The 24,397-nt window shown below is 35.1% G+C and overlaps 2 protein-coding genes across 3 annotated transcripts in view; one reads left to right on the top strand and one right to left on the bottom strand.

The window, feature by feature from the left end:
* Window positions 1–5,980, bottom strand: part of LOC134659140 (homeobox protein invected-like) — a 95,898-nt gene extending 89,918 nt beyond the window's left edge. For both annotated transcript variants that reach the window (XM_063514768.1, XM_063514769.1), the window contains exon 1: window positions 5,453–5,980. The gene's annotated coding sequence lies outside the window, so the exon portion shown is untranslated. The remainder of the gene's footprint in view (window positions 1–5,452) is intronic.
* Window positions 5,981–16,775: 10,795 nt separating this feature from the next.
* On the top strand, window positions 16,776–24,034 carry LOC134659301 (aldo-keto reductase AKR2E4-like). The gene is made up of 7 exons (XM_063514954.1): window positions 16,776–16,825; window positions 19,160–19,240; window positions 19,972–20,157; window positions 21,380–21,496; window positions 22,217–22,384; window positions 22,902–23,105; window positions 23,777–24,034. The coding sequence occupies exons 1-7, from the start codon at window positions 16,817–16,819 to the stop codon at window positions 24,032–24,034; spliced, it is 1,023 nt and encodes a 340-aa protein (XP_063371024.1). The 5' UTR covers window positions 16,776–16,816.
* The last annotated feature ends 363 nt before the right edge of the window (window positions 24,035–24,397 follow it).

Genomic DNA, 24,397 nt, shown 5'->3' with positions numbered 1-24,397 from the left:
TTATTTTTACATTTGCTTATAATTATTGTTTATATTAAGATTTAATCACATTACATTAATCACAAATTCTCCTCTCCTTGGAATTGTAAATAGTATATTGCAGTGCCCAACAGGGTTCACAAAGACCTAGCTTATAAGTTTACCAATTACTTACTTTTATTACAATTACTTTGTGAAATGGCAATAAAATATTGAGTATTGAGTATTGAGTATTGAAAATTTGTGAATAAAAATTCAAAATAAAAAAAAATAGGTATAATTTTAAATAAAATTACACTGTTACAGTTTAATTTAAGCACAAAATTGAGCGTAGCGAATGCCACAACAGGCATTCTGTACATTTTCACATACTTACAATATATTTTGTTATCCATATTTGTCACTGTCAGTGTCGAAGTATTGTTAATAATTAAATTATCACAGGTGTAGAATTACGTGCAAATGTTTGTTTAGTGTTAATAAATTTAATGTGTCAATGTGAGGAAACCGACATATTACTACTGCGACATATTACTATAATGTCTTGGCCTGAATCCGTATCGATCGAAAACAATATTCAATACGAAATCAATAATAGCTGTCTTATAACAATTAATAATTATTATAATACAATAATGACAAAAGACGAAATTCTGTGTAACTCCCAACAATGATGTAGCAACTGAGTAAACGAAATTACGAACGTACGTTAAATATTTTTTCTACTCCAGCACTTAAATGTGTCAATTAAATGACTGACAGTGATATCTAAAGCAATGTCATTTGAATGCTTTGTCTATAGGCTCATAAGATGACTGCTAGCAGTCATCTTATGAGTATAATACAACTGCTTTATTTTTTTTAAAGATACAAGTTCCGATCATCTTGATTGAAAGAGGTATGTTTTCATTTACAATAATAACTCTTTTTTTTTTTAAATAATAACTCATTTTTTTTTTAAATAATAACTCTTTTTTTTTAATAATAACTCTTTTTTTTTAATAATAACTCTTTTTTTTTAATAATAACTCTTGTTTTTAATAATAACTCTCTCTTTTTTTTTTTTTTTTTTTTTTTTTTTTTTTTTTTTTTTTTTTTTTTTGCTGCAGCTGTCATAGAAAAAGTAATGTATGCAACAGCTCATAATTGGTTCTTAAAATTCTCGGGTCTTTTTTTACAAAACTCGACTTTTTTTTTTTTTTTTTTGCTGCAGCTGTCATAGAAAAAGTAATGTATGCAACAGCTCATAATTGGTTCTTAAAATTCTCGGGTCTTTTTTTACAAAACTCGACTACGTCTCGTTTTGTAACTTCGACCCTTGAATTTTAAGAACCCTTATTATATCACTGTTGCATAAACTACTAAATTATTTCTGAGTGAATAACTCATATTACTCAGTAAATATGCCAATCTTTTGTTTTTGAACGTACGTCACTTATTCCGTTTCAATGTCTGTCATCGCCTTTGTTATCTGATTAAAATTGAAGTTTTGGTTAAGAACTTACTAACTAACGAACGAATTAACACACATTTGTAGAAAGCGTAATTCGTCAAGTATGGAATAAAGGGCCGTTTTTTATGTCGATTTAGATAAACTTTGGTGGATAGAGATTCTTATTCTGTGTATAAGACCTAAAAAACCTTTCTCTGATTTACGAAAAAGTATGATATTGTCATAACTCAACATAAAATTACATGGGTACAATTTTTGGGTTCCAAATTGGGATTTCGTATTTATTCGGCCCAGAATGAGGAACTCTTTCAACAAACAAGCCAAAATGTATCTAAATCTAAGGAAAGAAATGGTGGACAAATAAAAATCTGCCCATTAATTGTTTAATCAGATTGATTGTTCGATTCTTTTGTTTCTCGACAGCCCTAGAGTACTTAAAATAGCCCCAGTGTCCCCAGATGATCACAAAAGTAGTGACTTTTCGTGACTTTTGGCATTCCGTGATATGTGCGTTTTATAATTAAAGAAGAATAATGTGACTTTTGCTTTAAGAAAATAACTTTTCATTAAACGTAAACGTAACTTTAAGACTCAAGAGCCCTGGCAACACTGCTGACGATATCACATATCTGACTATGAATCAAACCTCAATAGGGTAGGCAATCTAGGCGAGATTCCGTCTAGATTTTATTAGGAAACCTGACTCAGGCTTGAATTCAATAATTTATGACTGTTTAGGCTTCAGTTAAGTACAGATAAAATATAGAATTAATGGGTAAAGCTCTCCCGACCTCTATTTGACAAGCTAAGCAATAATGGGCTGAGATCATTTTATATTTGCGTATTTGTTTGTGACCCGATCAAAGTGCCGTTTATCGGTACACGTATACAGGAAATAAATCAAAATATTTTCTTTAATATTTTAATTTGTGTTATGTTAAATAGTATCACTACTACAGTGTACATAAATTATAAACTGCACTATATTGGATTTAACTGAAATAAATTTTATAAAAAATATTACATTTTATCTCATTATTTCATGAAATTAGAGAATCTTAGAAAAACCTTTAAATACTACTTTTCTTATTTCTTTCTACACCCAAATTTTTCATGTTTGAAAAAAATTGATTTTAAAATTTGGCGTTTTGATGATTTTGCTCATAAAGCTTTTTCAAATGTAATTATAAAAAACTTCGATGGAGGTCAAAATCAAAATGCGAAATACGAACATGTATGTATGTGAACTAATGCATTTTAATTTATCATAATACAACCCGTAGACAACAACTCATTAAATAAATTTTAATTATATTTTCTTGACTTTTTTCCAATTTGAGACATTGTTGACAAGAAGAAAAACTGAATAAACTAAAATCTTTTAAAGAAAATAATTTAGGAACGAGTGAAATTATATATTATATTTAAAAAAAAGCGTTTAATATTTAGATGAAATAGAAAATTTTAAGATTAAGCATGGATTAATCCCCCAATAAATGAGTAAATAATACCTACATATACTACCTAATTGTAGATCTTAATTCCTAACTCAATTCTTAATATAATTCTAATTCTGATTATCAGTGCGTTGCGTTAACCGGCCGATTTTTATTTCGTAGATAGTCGATATTTTCGCGTCAGATTTTAATAAAATGTATGTATGTAATTTTCCGTTGAGTTATGAATTTTTCATACCTAGGTATCTCCGCGGAAGATCTTTTAAGCCATACGGTGAAATTGCACTTATACTGTACAGAATAGGGAACTCTATTTATCCACCAAATTTAATCAAAACCTGAAGGAAAAAAAGACTATAAAATAAATATTTAACCGGTATTTTTTTTCTAACAGTTCTTTGTTGAGCTTTCATTGTCGTCACTTTTTCTTGCTTAGTCACCAATTACTTAAAGAAACAGTTATAACGAGCTTAAATAAGCTTTAACAACCACTTAACGTAGTTGTCGTAGTTACTAGTGATTCTACTTGTGAAGTGTTCTTGGTTTGAATCCTAATAAGGACAATTTTTTAGGGTTCCATACCAAAAGGGTAAAAACGGGATTACTAAGACTTCGCTGTCCGTCTGTCTGTCTGTCCGTCTGTCTATCACCAGGCTGTATCTCATGAACCTAGATAGCTAGGCTGTTGACATTTTCACAGATTGTATTTCTGTTGCCACTATAACAACAAATACTAAAAACACAATAAAATAATAATTATTTAAGAGGACTCCCATACAGCAAACGTGATTTATTTGTCATTTTTTGCGTTATGGTACGGAACCCTTCGTGCGAGAGTCCACCTCGCACTTGGCCGGTTTTTGTATAATATTATATTTGATGATTCAATATAATATTTTTTTTATTTGCAGAAATAGGGTTAGTTAGGTACATTTCTCAGCATTAGGTAAGTTAGTAAAATTTTTTGTGTCATAATTGTGTTTTCTGTTTATTTAGTTAAGTATTTGTTTATACATATATCTATGTTGTTAATTATGTTACGTATATCTTATCTCAAGCCTAATTAAACTTACTATGAGCCATTCATTCATTTGTGGCCTCACAAGATATTTAGGTAGGTACAATTATCTATCTAATCTAATGCCTTTAAAAGAGTAATTCTTGTATATTTATAGGTATATTTATTTATTTAAACATATATATATTTCGGGGATCTCGGAAACGGCTTTAACGATTTCGATGAAATTTGGTATATGAGGGTTTTCAGGGGCGAAAACTCGATCTAGCTAGGTCTTATCTCTGGGAAAACGCAATTTTTTGAGATTTTATATGTTTTCCGAGCAAAGCTCGGTCTCCCAGATATTTATTTTATTAATTAACGTAAAAAAGATAAGAAACAAATTATCTTTAGGTAAACTAAATTATTTAACTCATTTGTCATTTAGGTAAAGAATCTCTAGTAATAATTTATATGTACTATGTCTAGTAATAATTTGTCCTAAAAACTAAAAAGTGTTCAAGACAATAAATACATATTTAGGTAGCCATACAATTCAATTTCTAGTTCCTAAAAGGATAAATGTAATTACTTACAAAGATATACCTACGTATATTTGCGTGACAACTCAAGTTCAACATTTATTTTAGATGCCTAGGACCCATACAAATATATTAATATTTTAGAAACTAATATTATTACATCCGTACGCGAGCAACATACATTATTATAACATAGGTACAATTTTGTTCAAATATAATATGAACCTGTCTTTCATATTTATACTGTTTTATATTTTTTTTAAATGTCTTCCTTGGGAAATCCAATTCCTATTACTTACCTAAATATACAATAAAGTCAACAAAATATAGAAAATAATAGTCGAAAAATGTGTATTGATATAATTAAGCTAATTAATATGTAATTTTATGATAATGGCTGTGTCTAGTACAGCGGACGAGGTAACGGATTAGATATCATTTGAATAATTAATTATTAATTGCGCGTATAATATGTTTAATAACAAACTCCTATCTAAATAGGAAACTGGTACAATGCCTCAAGGGCCTATTTTAGATTTAAGCTAGTTTTTAATTTCTTTTAGTAATACTCTGTATATTATTATCTAGTTTGTAAATAATAAAAAAATGTATAATATAATAGGAAACAAATCTTGTTAAAATATTTAGGAGTATCGATTTCATAGTTTTAATAACTTCGTTAAATTGTCCAAACATTATTACCTACACTACACCTTATCATGTAAGCGGTTACTTTATTATTGTTTCAAAAAGGTAAAATTACAGGATGTTTTAGAAGCGTATTTAAAATTAAAGTAAATTACACACGTCAAATCTTATTAAAATCAGACAAGTAAAAATGATTAACAAAAAGGGTTAAATATACAGATAATCATAAATAATTATAATAGAAGTTTCATAGCAATCTAAATTCTTATGTTTTTTTACAAGGAGTTTAATAGGCACAATGTTTGCCTACTGATTTAGTTCTTCAATTTTATCTTACTAATGTTCGCAACTTTTAAGCCCTTCCCTGAAAACTTACCATAAGAAATCCTTCCTATAGCTTCCAAAATGATCCGCCAAAAAACACACTCACTCACAGCACTACGAACATTAAAAACCTAATCTGTCAGAAAGCGCGCCAATTGGCGCTGGAAATTGACAGGTTTTCTTTTTAATTATTATTTTTTTAAACTCGAGCGTACGCGGGTCGCGAATGCGGGTACCGACTGGCAAATACGATCCGTCCCCCACCAGCGAAGGCGTGGCTCGACCGGGCCTCCGCAAGGCGTGGCCTGCCCCAACAGCTTTTTTCTCCATATCCCCATACTTACAGACGTCGAAATTTCACCCGCTTATTTTTACTTTATTATAATGTAATGTATATTTGTTTGTTGTATTTAAATAACAGTGAAGTTGTCATTTCGTCAGTGTCCGTATGATTTCGTATCTCAATTTTATTCTTTAATATTCGATCGCGGGTTAATGTTGTTTGTTATTAATTTATTCTGTTTTGTGTGCGTTTTAATATTAATAAGGGATTGTGTCTGAAGATGTTGTTTACATGTCTGTCTTTGAAGAAGTATAAATATGTGCCTACTTTTATTGTAATAAGGTTAGGTTCAATTGTTTTTTGTACCTATATTTTTTTTTATTGATCACGTTATTGTTTTTAAATTAACAAAGCTTACGTGAATTACTAATTATAATAACAAATATTACAGTAAACTTAGGTACCACTTTAAGATTAATTAATTACCTATTGTTTAGGTATAGTTATTATGTAATATATTTTAACTACTTGTGGAATAAATTTTCTATAAAAAATTCCATGAAAATGATGTAGTCGATATCTTATGAAAAATTGTCGTATCTAATGATAACAATGTTATGGTTTATAGATATAATAAATATCTATAGGTATTACAATTTTCAAATTAATATTATCTTTAAAACGGTTATGTTTAAATGACTAAATGTTAATATTCGTGATATTTCAGTTATACCTGTGATGTGAACGTACCTAATTAAACATTTTTGGAAAAAATATTAGATTTACAATTTTCCTCAATACAGTACAAACAAACGTCAAGTGTCAACTCGTGGTAAGTACGGCTACTAATGTTAATGAAACACCGGCTTTTCGAAATGGCGTTTCTTCAAGGACTGAAATTATAGAAATTTAATAACCTTCAAGTAGCCCCTTATAATCTTTATTTAGGTACATACGTAACCAGAATAATACAAAATAAAAACTCTTAGATACAGTCAAGAAATTTTATTTCAGTATCATTTCGTACTTTGTCACAGTGACAGTAGTATGAGGTCCCTAGCAACTTTAATATAATTGTCACTAGGAGAAGATACGAAATGGTACTATTTTTGAAGTGAAAAGTTGAAAACTTCTTTAGCGGCGCTGGGCACTTTTTGAGTTGGGGAAAAAATGATAAACTCGAGACAGCGTAAGGCGATCACGTGACCGTAAGGGCGTAAGGCGATCTCGTGACCGTAAGCCCCGTAAGGTGGCCACTCATAATTTAAATGGCATTTAAATCAATAAAGAAAAACTCAATGTTATTTGACATTTATGTTGCGGACTCCTTTTCAAGACTTTACCTATGTTCAAATAATTTGACGTTGTCATGGCAGTATGTAAATATTGTAAATAAACATGTAAATGAAAAAGTGTGATCTTATTTAAGAATGATAATAATATAAAATAAATAAATAGAATATCTCCGCTAAACGTATGTATCGTGTTACCGGGCGTCGGTAACATAGTGAGGTGAGTTTTCACTTCTATCGGCACTCCCGGAGTGCAACCGTTGTTGCTTGTTTTTTGTACCATCAGCCGCAAAAGTGCATGGCGAATTTATCAATGAATTCATTCATAATTTCTCCATGCAATATCGCAGCTCACTACATACATAGAATTCTACAATTATGACTAATATTGAACTTTTGGGATTTGTTGTGAAATAAATTCATTAGTCGAATAAAAATTAATTAAGATACAATACCTTTACTTTTATTTCAAGCAAATTGGTATTGGTAACAGAATCTCTCACCCCTCGACTAGACGTTACTCACCCCGACGGGGGGAAAGGGGGGATGAAATAAAAGAAACACTCCAAAAGAGGGCACTTTTTAATTAGTGTCCGTTTTTTAAGTGTTCTTTAAGACTTCGTGCGTTTAGACAGGCAAGTTGGTGGAGCCAATACTCTCCTTAAGAGTAAGAGCCACTCCACACTAGCGTCTTCTGAGCGTCGGTATCTAGGCAACTCTTTGGCTGCTGCTCAACGCAACGTTGGTGCTAGTTCGAATAGACGCGGACGCTAAAAGGACGCTAGTGTGGGGTAGTCCTAAGATACGCTAATAGGTAAACTGTGGAATGAACGTCCGCGGTATTTTCCGGACCGATACGATTTTCAAACCTTCAAGAAAAGAGAGTACTCCCATCTTAAAGGTCGGCAAGGCACTTGCAACCCGTCTGGTGTTGCAGTTATCCATAGGCTACGGTAATTGCTTACGCGGCGATTTCGACTTAAGTTATTTTGATTCATGTTATTATTCGCCGCCATTGTGTGTTTAGTATTATCTTAACAAAGTGCAAAGGTGCATTTATAGAAAATGTATTAGTACCTAGTATGTAAAATAATATACCTATAGAGTTACATAAAATATATATATATATATATATATATATAATTATATTGTATATTTATCTTAAGTGATCTTCACTCTTCAGTATAATTTTCAGTACAGAATTCTCTTAATTTATATTTTATTATACCTACTAAAATGCAAATATTAGGTAGTACCTACTTACAACATCAAATCTAATTTTCGCAATTAATTTTCACATACATGGCGTTGTCACGTCATGGCAAAACCATTTTCACATGCCTTATGGCAGACCATATTAAGGGTCAACAATGTAAATTAATAAATTTTATAACATCTACTGTACTGTACCATATGTTCTCGTGATTAAACTTTCATTCATTCATTCTAAATCTTTAATCTTTAAGCAACTAAAGTGAAAGTGGCTTAGTTACTTTACACATGTACTTGTCTAATTAATATGCTATAAGTTTAGAATTTAAGTACAATATTATATTTTCTAATATCGTAAAAGTTAAGTACAAAAGTTATTACTTAGTGTTAGCTGCTAATGGGTCAATTAATGGAAATGTTTATTTTAACGTTGCAGGAACATCTTGTTTCTGAAATTGCCTTGTTTATAGTTCCACAAGAAATTGTAGGTAATTATTGAGGGCACCACTTCCTACGTAACTGTCAGGGTTTACTAATGAATGGGCCAAAAACGTTTCCCAAAGTATCACATCCCAAACTATGTTTCCCAAATTATCATTTCCCAAAAAAATGTTTGGCAAAACAACTTATCGCAATTTTTCAGTTTGCAATAGTCTTTTTTGGCAAGTTATTGTTTAGCAAATAATTACTTGGTCAAGTTTCATTTTACCAAGTATTATTTAGTCAAATGTACCATTAAGCATAACTTACATGTCCCAAAATATTACATGGCATACAATTTACATACCAATAGAGGGCCTGCAGTATTTTTATTTTTGCTTTCATTTGAAATACTTTATCATTTTGGTTATGTTTTACGCAAACGGATGTAATTTGTTGAACCATTACATGAACATATCTGCAATAATATTTTAGAATTATATAAGGACCTAAAATAAAAATTAAGGAATTAAGATTCGGTAATCAATGGGATTGGCCGGTCAAAGTATTTAGCAGATTGCGCCAGCATAGATTGCTCTGTCAATCTCTAGAATTGTGTCAAATTCTTGTTTTTTATATAGAATTTTATGCCCTAGATGCCAGCCCTTTAAGCCAAATCTCATAGAACTCAACTAGAGAAGGGGCAAGCCCCGGCAAGCTATGATGGTGCCATCTATGCAAACTATTGACAGTTGCCAATCCCATTCAGTGTAGTGTAACTGGTAAAGCGGTATCCAGACGGGATGATCAAATCGATCGATTTGATCAGAATCGAAATTGACTTGATTTTGACATTTTTATGATTAAAAATGTAATAAACATAGTAATTTTTTTTGGTACTGCATTGTACCTACTATAACTTAATTTATGAAGATTACCCCCAATCTGCATTACACAGAACTGTGATTTTTTGTATTATTTCCAGTCAGAATCACGAGCTCTTTCGACCCTAATACGAGTAAAAAGCGGCCAAGTGCGAGTCGGACTCGCCCATGAAGGGTTCCGTATTTAGGCGATTTATGACGTATAAAAAAAAAATATGTACTTACTAGATCTCGTTCAAACCAATTTTCGGTGGAAGTTTACATGGTAATGTACATCATATATTTTTTTTAGTTTTATCATTCTCTTATTTTAGAAGTTACAGGGGGGGGACACACATTTTACCACTTTGGAAGTGTCTCTCGCGCAAACTATTCAGTTTAGAAAAAAATGATATTAGAAACCTCAATATCGTTTTTGAAGACCTATCCATAGATACCCCACACGTATGGGTTTGATGAAAAAAAAAATTTTGAGTTTCAGTTCGAAGTATGGGGAACCCCAAAAATTTATTGTTTTTTTTCTATTTTTGTGTGAAAATCTTAATGCGGTTCACAGAATACATCTACTTACCAAGTTTCAACAGTATAGTTCTTATAGTTTCGGAGAAAAGTGGCTGTGACATACGGACGGACAGACAGACGGACAGACAGACAGACAGACAGACAGACATGACGAATCTATAAGGGTTCCGTTTTTTGCCATTTGGCTACGGAACCCTAAAAAGTGGGCCCAAAATTTCATACAAATGCACCAAAAACTTGTGGACATTTTTTCTCAGTAAGAATGGAGGAAGCTACTGATCCTGAGTAGAAATATTATATTAATTCCTGAGTAGAAATATTATTAAATAAATATTTTGTATGTATTTACATCCTTTATCTTTTTGGTAGGTACCTTGTTGTACATTTTGAATAGAATAGAATAGAAAAACGTTTATTGCAAAAACCATCTACATACAGCACCACACATATACATTTAAGAAAGAAGATCTTATACACTAAACAGTTAAAACTATTAGTAGCTTAAACTAACATGCAATAATAATCGTAGTTTTGATGCTGCTATAGAGGCTACAAATGGACACCACTCAGCATATGCTCTAACATAATATATATGCTATAGCGCTGGTCTTCCGTGGAGCCCAGGGCAAGAAGATAGCTCAGAACAGTAAAGGCAGTGTCAAAATGTGATTCAGTACCTAATTAATATTTAACACAAATTACAAACTTATACATGAAGACAAAGAAAAAGAAAAAAAAGTGAAATTTGATATGGAAGTGAGTGGGTTGGGAATATGTAAATATATATAGTCAGGCAAAGCATGTATTTAGTATAATATTAAATATAGTTGAGCATATATACATAAAAAAGGGAACTCGAATAAATAAAGAAATATAATATAAAATAGGTGAGTTGGTAGTTGTAAATAGGTTTACAGAAAAGGCAACGATCGACGGCTTTAACCAACAAAAAAAAAATTATTTAGCTAAGCTGCATGGAACGCTAAGAACACGGCAGTTGCAAGCTGAAAAGATATTGTTTAAATTTAAGTTTAAAAGTATGTAATGTTTAAAAGTATGTAATGTTTTGCTGCATTCGTCACCCTCTTTTCACTTTCTCCTCTCATCTACTCAAAGGTTAACTGGAAGAGATCCCTCATAGGGATAAGTTCGCCTTTGTACTTCTCACTACTTGTATGTTATTTTTAATATGTCTTTTTGTACAATAATGAGTTTACTACTACTACTACTAAATTCAAAATTGTAACAGAACGAATTTAGGTTCAAATTTAAATAGAGATGCCTATTTGCCAAATTTGCGAAGTGACAATTTGAGCAAACATCTTTTTGGAATATAATATTAGCCAATAAAAAACGTTTGCTAAATAAGTTTTTGTCCTAATAACATTTGACAAAGTAAAATCATGCCAAATGATAATTTGACCAAATAAGTTATATGCGAAGTGTAACTTTGCTAAAGGTTCCTTTGGGAAATGAAACTATTGCGATAAGTTTGTTGGGAAGTGAAATTTGGCGAAATGTATTTGGGCCAAACGGAAGTACACCATCTAAAAGTTTTGCTTGCAGTCTTTTCTTAAATACCTATTTGCTTACTGCTTAAGATGAAACCTTACAGGCTCTTTATTTTTAGTTGTCATAGAAATTTCACGTTTATGATGGAACTTCCACACTGTTATTTGCCGAGCCGTTGCCGGGTTAAAGTCTCCCCTCACTTATCGACGCGGAATCGGCAAAAGCCGATAGAAAAAAACCCTATATCTACGCAAGAATTATATAAATTCGCATAGATTAGTGTCAAATAATTTATATTGAAATTTCACATTATGAAATAAATAAATTTAAATCTAAATCAATAAGGGCAAAAAAGACGTCGTCGCGTTGTAAGTCGACCGAGCTGAGCCGAGCCGATTCCGCATCGATAGCTGTGGGGGAGACCCTAAGCTTGTACGAGCTTACTAGATAAAGGATTAGTTACTACACAACAGCCCCATCTAAACGAGGCACGGCGTAGCTCAACAGAAAAGGGGAAAAAATACGCCTGTAATTTGCAAGATATTCTTAATTAAAGTTTTTTACAAGTCACTTTACACTCTTAGCTCCTGTTTTAGGGATCTCCTTGTTTATGAGACACTCGCCCGCTTTCGCTTTACTTTTTACGTTTAAAAAAAGTTGGGAGTACCGGGCAAATAATTTTGGATTAATTAATTCATGAAAACTCTTACAAATACCTTCAAATAGGTATTTATTTGGGTCAAAATAATTCTATAATTAAAAAGTTTATCTGTAAGTATTAAAGAAGGTAAAATGTTTTGTCAAATTTTAATATTTTAATAGGTTACATTAGTAAGTTAACCTTAGCTATAAGTTTTAAATTGAGATTAAGATGTACTAACAAAATGGTCCATGTTTGTCTGAAATAAATGCATTTTATTTTAATTTTTATATTTTTTTTTATTTGTAAAATAAATAAAATAATAAATAATGCAGACATAGGCAATGACTTTTGTCAGAAGTGATACTCAATGACAAATATTATGCAATTGCACATCTTGTAAGTAAAGTAGATATAATATAAAAATAAAAACAATAAATATAAAACCGATTTCATTCGTGTAAAAATATATTCTAGAAGGTCTTGAGAAAGTCACTATAAAAACTCTGAACTTGAAAACTTTTTTGCAAGTATTATAAAATAACCATTAAATTTCCCACGTCTGAAAGTGATAGATCTAAATCTAAAGTTACTTCACCGATTTTAATTTAAGAGCCCATTAACGTGCACACTAGCGCCACTGCTAAATAATCGTGATTATTTAAATTTAACGAAAGATATTTAAAAAAGGGGGCCCCTACGTACTGCATCTTCATCTTGTATTAAAGTACCTTTTGAATACATCTAACTAGTTTCTATGTTGCTGGATTCGTCAATCTATAAACTCAAAACAAAAACGGCCTTTGGACGCATAGATTGAGGAATCCAGCAACATGGAAACTAGTTTGAGGGATTCAAATGGTACTTTAATACAAGATACAGTACGTAGCGGCCCCCTTTTTTAAATATATTTCGTTTAATTAAAAAATTCACGAATATTTAGCAGTGGCGCTAGTGTGCACGTTGATGGGCTCTTAAACCTCAATTAAAATTTAACACTGATTTAAAATGCGCATACAATAATAACATGTGCTGTGCACTGTGATAGGTTGAGGTAGGTTAACACCTAACACAGGTAGTTACGTTACAAACTAGTTTTTAAACACCTCCTTCGGTGTTTATGTTAAATAGCGCCATTTTGGATAGTTGTGGGTGACGCCTAGTATACCTATATGTATAAAATACCTATACTTAATAGTCATAATTATGCAGTAGGTAGGTATACTACTAATATAAAATGGCCGTAGATTTGTCTACTGTACTACGAAATAATATGAAACTGTGATACTATGAAAAATATTAATTAAAAAATATAACTGAAAAAACCCATTAATCGTATTTTTTCTGTTTTATTACAATAATATTTTAAAAATTTAAAATTAATGAATACCTAAGAATTAATAAAATAAAATCATTGTAAATATGCTATTTATTTGCGACTAAGAATACTAATATAGTAATAATACATTGAAATAAATAATAAAAATACCAAAATTAATTAATATTAATATCGTTTGTTTTCGATAATTATGGTTTTTCGAGAAAGGTTTTCTTGAGAATGCCTAATTTTAACATATGTACCTACATTTAAAATCAGGTATATTTTCTATAGAGTTAATATTTTTCATTATATTACGTCTGCCTGGTACAGTCACCTGTAATAAGTTACACAACGTATGGCTCTACAAATACGACCGTATCAGATATTTTTGCGGCCTTCGAAGAGTAACATATTATCGCAGGTGACTGTACCTGGTACCTATACTGGTTACCTAAGCAATGGAAACATAGGCACAAGTGTAATAAACCTCATAACCTATTTATAAACGTAAATTAAATGTGTTTAGATACTACCACAGAATAAATAATAGTACTAAGTACAGAAGACTCACTCTCTAACAAAACGCGTCTGTTACGATCAGCACAGATATGGCCGCTAGGTGGCGACAGCGCCACGCGCGGCTTATGGCTTTCCCCAAAATTGGGGCCGAACGGATGTACTTTTAGCTACCTGTAGCAAAGCGACGAAATCGCGGAGTGAGACACGCCTGATACTACGTAAATGCCTATTGGGTACCTATGTAATGTTTGCATCACTACATAGTATAAAACAAAGTCGCTTCCCGCTGTCTGTCTGCCCCTATGTATGCTTAGATCTTTAAAACTACGCAACGGATTTTGGTGCTGTTTTTTTAATAGATAGAGTGATTCAAGAGGAAGATGCAAAAGTGTAAACATTTCTTTGACGTCGACTGTACTTTACGAACCCGCTGAAAACTATTTAGTAACATTTTCAAGCCGGCTTAATATCTGGTTCCTAAGTACCCGCATAATAACGTATCAACTATCACTAATGAGCCGATACAGTTTATTATAACCATCAATCACAAGATCACGCGATACTAACACGCTTCTAAAACAATTACTACGCTAACTCTATTAAAACTAGACAAAAAGTACTGAAAAACACATAATGCCAACCTAGCGGCTGTAATGAAGACCGTACGTCAAAGTTAATGATACGTATCGATCTTATTTGCAACAGAACATCGTTTTGCTGAACGCTCTGATATGGATCTAGAATACAAATACAATTTTCACGATAAAATCTCCACGTTTCATGTTGATGTTGCCATCTAGTGGGTAATAGATACAACCACATACAACAGAATAGTTATATTTTTATTTTAACGCCATCTAGAGACGAATAGCGGTACTACAACGATATCTAGATTATCTAGTCTGTCTTAGTGTGTTTGAAATGATTGTCGACGTGTAGTGAACGTAGTTTTAAGTATAATTTAGAGATGGCGCTTTAATTAGTCGGTACAACATTGTAGAATGTTGCCCCTAGATGTCGCTGTTCATGTAATTTGTACTTTCATAATAATAATATAATATGTTGATGTTGATACAGTCAAACCTGGCGGCCTAGCCAAGGTGACAATCGCTATCGCTTCGATAACGAAACGCTTTGTGTCTCTTTATCGCTCTTCCATATTAGTGCGACAGTGACAGTTGCGTTTCGATCGCTACGGAGCGTAAGCGATTGGCACGTTGGCTACGGGGCCTGGATACGGGTGGTATTCCACCTATCCAATTTCTTTGTCCAGGCATCTCACATTTTACTTTAATGAGAGAGTGAGACGCAATGACATTGGGCAAAGAAATTGGACTACCCTAAGGTAGAACTGGATAAACGAGAAACCTCTATTAGCGAGAGTAATTATAAGGTCCCGTCATTTTTGCCCTAGATTACCTCTATTAGCGAGAGATACAAACCTCTTTAAGAGAGAGTCGTTTGTCCCGTTCGAACCTCTGTATGAGAGTGTCTCTCCCTTGGCCTCTATAATGGCTCCTCTACACGATGGGCCAACGCCGGCCACTCCAAGGGACGCAGCCATGCGGTAGAATGAGATAGCAATATCCAAGGGACGCAGCCATGCGGTAGGATGAGATAGCAATATCACTTGCTCCCTCTAACGCATAAATGCGTCCCTTGGAGTGGCCGGCGTTGGCCCATCGTGTAGAGGAGCCATAAGGGAAAATCCTGAGAGTAATTATACCTAGGCGGCAAATTTGAAAAATGTAGGCGCGAAGGGATATCGTCCCATAGAAAATTTGAATTTCGCGCCTTTTTTTACTGACAAGATTTGCTTGACCAACTATAGGTAAGTATGTATAATTAATGAATTACTCTAAGAACAAATTAAATTATTTTCAATTAAAATATTTTAATTTATGATATTTCAAGTAGACACACTACTATTATATAATAATATATTATGTAATATGTTTGCAATAATTGCTTTGACTTTTGACATTTGACTTTAATCAACTTATCATTTTTCACAAATAATCTCCCTTGTTACATAATAACTACGCATGGTACGATTCAGAAACCAAACATTGAATGACGCCCGCATACTTAGAGGATATAACCAAACGGAGTAGCCATTAACAGGCGTTCCCCTCTGTCGAAAATAGGCGGCCAATGGTCAGTGGCATCATATTGACTAAATTTCAAGTTATTTCTTGTTATCTTCAGCGATTTTTTGAAGTGAAAACTTCTTTAGCGGCGCTGTGCACTTTTTGTGATGGGGAAAAAATGTTTAACTCGCGAGAGCGCAAGACGTAAAACGTAAGACGTAAGATGTCATTGAGTTTTCACTTCTGTCGGCACTCCCGGAGTGCAACCCGTTGTTTTTTTGTCACATTTTGCCGCCCCTAATTATTTTGCCGCTCTAGGCCCGGGCCTACTGGGCCTTAGGGCAAATCCGCCACTGCCAATAGTCATACACATTGTATGGAGTGACGTTTATCGGACATGGCTATTTTTACGTTACGTATAAATTTGACGTGCCCCTCCCCCACAAAAATCGGCAGACTGTTTTGTACCGAAAATTACAGACAAGGGGCTGTTCATAAATTACGTCATCGATTTTTGACCCCCTCCCCCACTAAAATCATCCAAAAATCATGCTTCGAATGACCCCGTTTCCTCCTAATTTGAAATGACGTAATTTATGAATAACCCCCAAGGCGTCTCCGTTTGGGTATTATCCTCTAAGCCCGCATATTTTCGTATTTGATATCGCTGCTAGCTGCTATCGGTAGTTTGAAGCCGGCTGCCGTAGACTGCGAACGCACCATGGCCAAGGTAACTTACATTTATTTACACACATTCCTAACACAATATTTTGCAAGTATAAATATCCTTTAATACCAATTTTTATATCATGTGTGGTGGTAAAATTGGTTAGTTCAAACCTTGGCTTTGCTGTATAGAGCAGAAAAAATCGTTTTTGAAGAAACGGAATATACTGAAAATTCGGTCGGGATTCTTATCAACTTATCATTCAAAGAGAAGACATTAAATTATTACCAATGTTTACAGAATCAACATAAGTAATATAAAACTCTTTCTGGCCAATTCGCTCTTGTAGTCATCAGCAGAAGTTGCTGAGCAGCTTAGTGCTAACTGTCATGGTTATCAATGATTTTTAAACGATATACGTATTTGTTTTTATTTCGTTCTTTTGATTTTCCACTAAAAGCTAACTAAGGTATTTGTATAATGCACTTAAATTTGGAAGTGGAATTAGGTACATAATTAAATATACAACGTAATTTTTCTTTAACTATTATAATTAACAAGCTTATTCACTGGTCGTATCAATTCACAAACAAAATCGCCCGATATAATATTCCACGGCGTGTTTTACGTGTTTATGTTAATGACTCGCCGGCTCGCCGGTTCCGTATTTTATAAATAGATACTCGTATGTATTCTACCGTTTGTATTATTATCTATTCTGCGCTACTGTCAAACTTGCGTTTGCGACGCGACGCTAACGCTATTTGTCTCTACAATACAATAGGTACAATATAATAGTATGAAATTTCTCAAATATTTTTTAGGCCTAGACCCTAACTAACCTATTAAACAAAAGCCATTGTTTTTTTTATGCGGCAAAGTGAGATAAAAGTATAAAAGTAAAGACAGATAAAAGTCAGGAGCTCTTAAATCAGGCGATCTTGGGGGCCAATCAATGTCACCGTTTGGGGCTATTCAAAAATTGTCATTTCAAATTGGGGGGGGGGGGGGTCTGGGCATCGGATGATGATAGCATGACGTAGGAGGAAACGGGGTCATTCGAAGCATGATTTTTGGATGATTTTAGGGGGGGGGGGCAAAAATCGTCAAAAATACATGCCGTAATTTATGAACAGCCCCTTTCTCGAAATTAATCGACCGGGAAACATTCTTTTTAATGTTTCTAAGAACGTTTTAATAATTAAAACGTTCAGTCGTAAAACGCTCCATAAGAAATTTGCCGTAGTATCTACTTACACAAAGTAATTTTCATGCAACAACTGTCATATTTGCCGCCAAGATAAAAAGGCGGCAAAAAAAAGTTGTATACCTCCAAGTTGGCCACCCTTAAGTAGAAACCTATCAACCTATTAACTCAGTTTCGTATGTAGGTACCTATGTCATGATGTACAATGTTATTAGTAGGAAATATGTATAAGAAAGGTTATCCATGTTATCTATCATGATATCATGTCTCTTGTAAGCTTACATAATAACATTATCTATAGGTATATCTAAATATTGAAATACAAATATTTACAATTATTTACACTACTCATAAAATATGTATTATAATTAACCAACCAATCGTAAAATATGTAGTATCAAATTCCTTGACAGTATGTCTAGGTACCTACTTACATATAGGTATGTTTAAAACATAGAAGTAATGTTGAAATAAATGAGTCTTAAAGTCAGATGGGGTAAGAGAAACAGTGTGAGGGTTCCCTACAAGTGTTCTTCTTGGCCGGTGTTTTTCTAACCCCACCTGACCTTATATCTAAATCTATTAAGGCCACTATGGAAAAATACCATCTATGTATTTACATAATTAAATATACAGATCATGTACCTATGCATGTATGTGTACATATGTAGAAATATTGGTGCACATAACTTACTCAAAAATATGTCCAATACTTAGTTCGCTGACAGAGCTGTGGGACATATTTTTGAGTATGATATGTGCACCCATATTTTTACACTCGACCGTACTTCAATACAAATAGATGTCGACTACGAACTAACTCACGTTTTGGTAAGAAAACTGATGTATGGAGTTACCACTCTTTCTTTACCTACTTATATTGCTCTATGCTATTAGGTACCACATTCTTTTCTTTTAACTCACATTTATAGACGAGTCAATCGCGAATTTATTTTATTACTTAGATGTGATTAACCTTTTCCACGCCGAAACACAAAAGCTGTCACTCAGGCGCCACATCATTGAAGTGTCAAAACTGAAGTTGAACTTTATGTATAGGTATGCACGTAGGTCGACGTTGCTCTGTGGTCTGTGACCGTTTAATCGGTCTGGCGTTTAACCTACGGTGCGGATATATCGGTCATTGGCGTCCAAAAGGTTAATATGTGTTCTTTTCTTTTGTTTTTCAGGTCAACATCCCCTCGTTTACGCTCAACAATGGCATCAAAATGCCAGCTCTGGGTTACGGGACGTGGCTGGGTCTCCGCCCGGTAAGCACGATGATGATGATGATGACGATGATGATGATGATGATGATGATGATGATGATGGTGAGGTGATGATCTCTCAGCCATGGGACTACGGTTCGGTAGGCGGCGCTATGAGGACATCATTATGTCATGTATGATGATGATGAGGGTGTGATATCCCGATACAAGTCACCAGTTATTTTAGTGTCTAACGTTGTTAAACTTTTTGAAGAGTCTTCCGGCTCGGCCGCGACATTGCGCGACCGGCGGCACTGGCGGGGGCAAGTATAGGTGGGAATGGGAACGAAAGGTCCGATCGCTGTGTCTCACTCCAACCTATGGTTGCCGTCGCCGCCGCTAATCGCACAATGTCGTGACCGAGCCGTTAAGGATGACTCACGTTAGACCGGGCCGTGTCCGGGCCGGAGCTACCGGCGCTTACTTAAACTATGACAGATGACAGGTGATGCTTTCCATAGAAAACGAAGCTCCGGAAGCTCCGGCCCGGACACGGCCCGGTCTAACGTGAGTCATCCTTTAGGTGAAGTCGTCACGAACCTGAAAATTAGAGAAACTTTCTTTTTAAATCAACATAATAATACTTACATGGTTCAGGCCTCAGAATATCTACTTTCTTCAAAATACTTATTCAAAATACACAATATGTCAATTGGGTTTACCATCTAAAACATGGCATGGTTATATTTACCATCGATATGATCCAAACTGATCCAAAATCTTTACCTCTCTAGGACGGAGAGTTCGACTACTCTGGCTGGGACAAGATGGTGGACTGTGTCTCGTACGCCATCGACGTGGGATACCGACACATCGACACGGCTCATCTCTACAGGATCGAACCCGAGATCGGACAGATTATAAAGAAAAAGATCCAAGATGGCGTCGTGAAGAGAGAAGACCTTTTTATCACCACTAAGGTACAAAAGTTTTTGGTACAAGCTTTTATCGCTTACTGTTTTTTCCACAGGCAACTAATACTCATCGAGACAATTCTAAAAACCCCAAACACAATTAGGTTTCGTTGTTTTATCACAGAGTTCCTATGGCCACCTCCTGTCTCCATCATCAGACCAGCTTGGTGGTATCATAATATTGCATTGTCACCCGACTTTCATGTGTATGCACATTTTCAGCTTCATTGGAAGTCGGGAAGTGGGTCTTGCAAGATTTGACCCGTAAAACATACATAATAGATACTATACATTGCAAGTTCATAAAAAGCTTGTAATAATATAAATAATATAACAGAGCTTTGAGTAAGTTTCTCATACACATGATATAGACCAAGCCTAGAGGTCTACCTTTAGTTTCCCTTTCGTTCGGGGTTGGAAAAGAAGTCTCGTTGACAAAAACTAGCAACAAACCAGGTTAAGAGTTATTGATAAAGTTAACCCCTTGATCATCTATGATACAAAAGGTCAAGCTTGACATGTTATCGTGTCGGACATTATACAAGTCATACAATACAACAGAAGATACAGAACGGCCGATCGGAAATAAATAAATATTATAGAACATTCTTACACAGCTTGACTAAGTCCTACAGTAAGCTCAAGAAGGCTTGTGTTGTGGGTACTCAGACGACGATATATTATATAATATACAAATACATAAATACATAAAAAAACACCCAAGACTTAGGAACAAATATCTGTGTTCATCAAGTCATCACACAATAAATGCCCTTACTGGGATTCGAACCCAGGACCGCGGCTTCACAGGCAGGGTCACCCGCTAGGCCAGACCAGTCGTCCCCACAAACTTGTTAATTGCCACTATGTCCCCACAAACACATCAACATTCCTCATTCTCTTTGATTACCAGAACTCCCTGGGTCTCTTTCAAGCTGTTCCATCAGAATGAAGTCAAACTCAAACCATGTTCTTTCCTCTGGACATACGTGCATACCCATAAGCTAATGGCTATAAAGGAAAATTTTCTTATCTTCTCTGAAATATTACTCCTTTTATTTGGATAAGTGAGATAAAATCAACATGCCCACAATCTGTTAACTATTGGGCAGAGGAGAAAAAACATTACAGTCCGAATGAAACTCAAGTTTTTTCTCCCTACCATAAGTTTTGGATAAGTATGTCCACAGGAAAGACCTGAACACGGTTTTGTTTGATATTCTTCCAGGTGTGGCCGACGTACGCCCGCGAGGCCGACGTGGAGGTCTCGTTGCGCGGCTCCCTGCGCCGTCTAGGCCTCGACTACGTGGACCAGGTGCTCGTGCACTGGCCGATGTCCTACACTGTGAGTATATTCCCAGGTGTGGCCGACGTACAACCGCGAGGCCGACGTGGAGGCCGACGTATTACAATAGCTCCATTTTAAATTAGAATACATTATTTTTGTAGCAGTAGCCTTAAAATCCCATCTCACCCCCCTTTCATCCCTTCTCTCCCCATTCATAACCCAACTCTCCCCGCGAACCCTACTCACCTACCTACCTACTAATTTATTATTATTATTCAGAGCCCATTGTGTCCCACTGCTGGGCAAAGGCCTCCCCCTCTTTTTCCACTCGTATATGTTTAGTGCTATATCTGGCCAGGCACTCAAAAAGGAGTCCAAGTTATCCCGCCATCACCAACGAGGTCTGCCGGATCCCCGGTTACACTCGTGGGGCTCCCACTCTGTGGCCTTGGCCCACAAGTCGTCCGGCATTTGACAGACATGACCAACTAGGGTTGCCAGATCGAAAGGTGCTATTATTGGGAAAAAATATATTTTTTTCGGGATTCTGGGACTTAAGTCGGGAAAAAAAAACATCGCACCCTCACCGCAAGGTCCCACACCACGCGCGCCCCGCGCGCACGCTGACGCGCTCGACGACAGTTCGAAACTTGAAATTATTGTTTTATAACGTGAAGCCGTTTTTCGGGACAATTTTCACTTCGTCGGGAATCGGGAGAATCCCGCCAAATCCCGACCATCTGGCAACCCTATGACCAACCCATGTATTTATTCCAGGAAGAAGGGGTAGACCGAAAGATCGACTACCTAGACACCTGGCGGGCCTTCGAGACGGTCCTTAAGAAGGGTCTGACGCGCTCCATCGGCGTCTCAAACTTTAACGTTGACCAGCTGAAGCGCCTTGTCGCCAACAGCAAGGTTAAACCAGTCACCAACCAAGTCGAGGTAGGTATTACCACAGAATAAATAATAAGGCGCCATTGTCCCTGATTTAATGTGTCCGTAAATTTAATAGGCCAAATATGATCACATGATTTCTGGACGACCCTTAACGTCCAGAAATCATGTGAACATATTTGGCCTATTAAATTTACGGACACATCAAATCAGGGACAATTGGGTTCTCAGCTGAATTATTAAAAAACTACTTATTAAAATGTATACCTACTTGGGTCAAAATTATTTTCGTTGTCCTGTTTCTGACCGATCTGTCACGCATAATAGATTTATGTCTTTTATCAAATAAATAAAAAAAACTGAGTGCAATTGCATGTCTTTCTAACGGAAGAAATTATAATTCTTTTGATAAAAATTTAAAACTAAATGTCACCCCATACAAAAAGTTCCACTCCGTCACATTTTTTGGGGACAAGAAACAAGAAGACATCGAAAAGAATTTTGACCCACTTTGCCTACCTACTCTTTTTAGTCAACATTCTTAGTTTATTCTTATTCTCCTCAGCTCAACCTCGCTTTCGGCCAAAAGGAGCTGGTTGACTACTGCACCTCTCAAAACATCAGGGTTGTCGCTTGGGCGCCCTTCGGAGCCATGATCGCCAGCCGTGCGGCCCCTGATGCCAAGGGACCTAAGATGGACGACCCAACCCTCGTCGCTATTGCCAAGAAATACAACAAGTCTGTCACACAAGTCGTGCTCAGATACTTGGTAAGATCATCAATAGACTTATATCGACCTCGAAATATGTGACTGGTATTATCAACTCTTTATAATTTCCGCCAGAATAGTAAATGACGGTGTGACGTTCTGTTTTCAAATTAGCTCCGGACGAATTTCCAATTCTGATTCTATTTTATTTAGATTATGACAAAAAGTCATATATTATCGTAATATAGTCATCCACCGAATATTAAGCATAATGTTATTAAATTAGGGCTTATTTTACATTGAGACAATAGGTATCCTTAACTTTTTGCGGTAATTTTAAAACTTTTTGTGAGTTAATAAGAAAGCAGAACAGCAGTATCACCTTCGCGTGTTACTGCCGATACCCGACCTTTCAAATCCGAAGGTCATTCTGAGAGTTAACGGACTGTACTGAGCCCGTACATGAGTCACTGACAGTGTCAAAACTGACATTTACGCTATCGAGAACGTAATTTACTTTCTATACATCTCGTTTGCACAAATATGCGAGTACGTGCGAGACGTATAGAAAGTAAATTACGTTCTCGACGGCGTTTATGTCAGTGCCAAACTGATGATGGTAGCCGTACCGAAGTTGACTGAAGTAGCATGATATACTGAATACTTTACTCTGAGATAATATGATGGAAAACAATTATGCTACATCTGTATTTATTTCGCTTTCTTTCCAGTACCAACGAGGCATCATCACCCTCCCAAAAACCGTCACCCCGAGCCGCGTCATCGAAAACGCCTCCATCTTCGACTTCGAACTGTCGCAGGCGGAGTTCGACACATTAGCGAAGTTCGACATCAACTACCGCTCGAACAGACCAACATATTGGCAGAACTTAACACACTACCCGTTCGAAAAGTACGACGTTCCCCCCAGTACTACCCCGAAGTCAATGCTTTCCTGGAAGAATGGGAAGAATCAAGATATCGATTAGAATAAGAATAAGAATAAGAATAAGAAATGTTTATTAGCACAAATAATAATTAATAACACAAGATAAAATATAACAAAACTAAGATTCAATTACATAAATATTTGTGCCAAAAGGTCCCCACTCAGCTTTTTGTCACGTTGTGTTACCTAGGACAACATTAGGAACGTAACCAACATCAAAATGAATAAAAACAAACATTTATTCAGGCGAAATAAACCCTATTATATTTGTACCTACAGTTTTTTCTTTTGCCAAACTGCAGGACAGTTTTTTTTTTCATTTATTTATTAACACAAAGCATAAGGGTGGAATCACATCTGTCAGCATCGAGCCGCATTTTATATATACTTACTCGTACCTACC

The sequence above is a fragment of the Cydia amplana genome, chromosome 24 (genome assembly GCF_948474715.1).
Source record: "Cydia amplana chromosome 24, ilCydAmpl1.1, whole genome shotgun sequence".
NCBI lineage: Eukaryota > Metazoa > Arthropoda > Insecta > Lepidoptera > Tortricidae > Cydia > Cydia amplana.
Note: the sequence above shows the minus strand (reverse complement) of the source record. Positions and strands in the feature narration are given on the sequence as shown.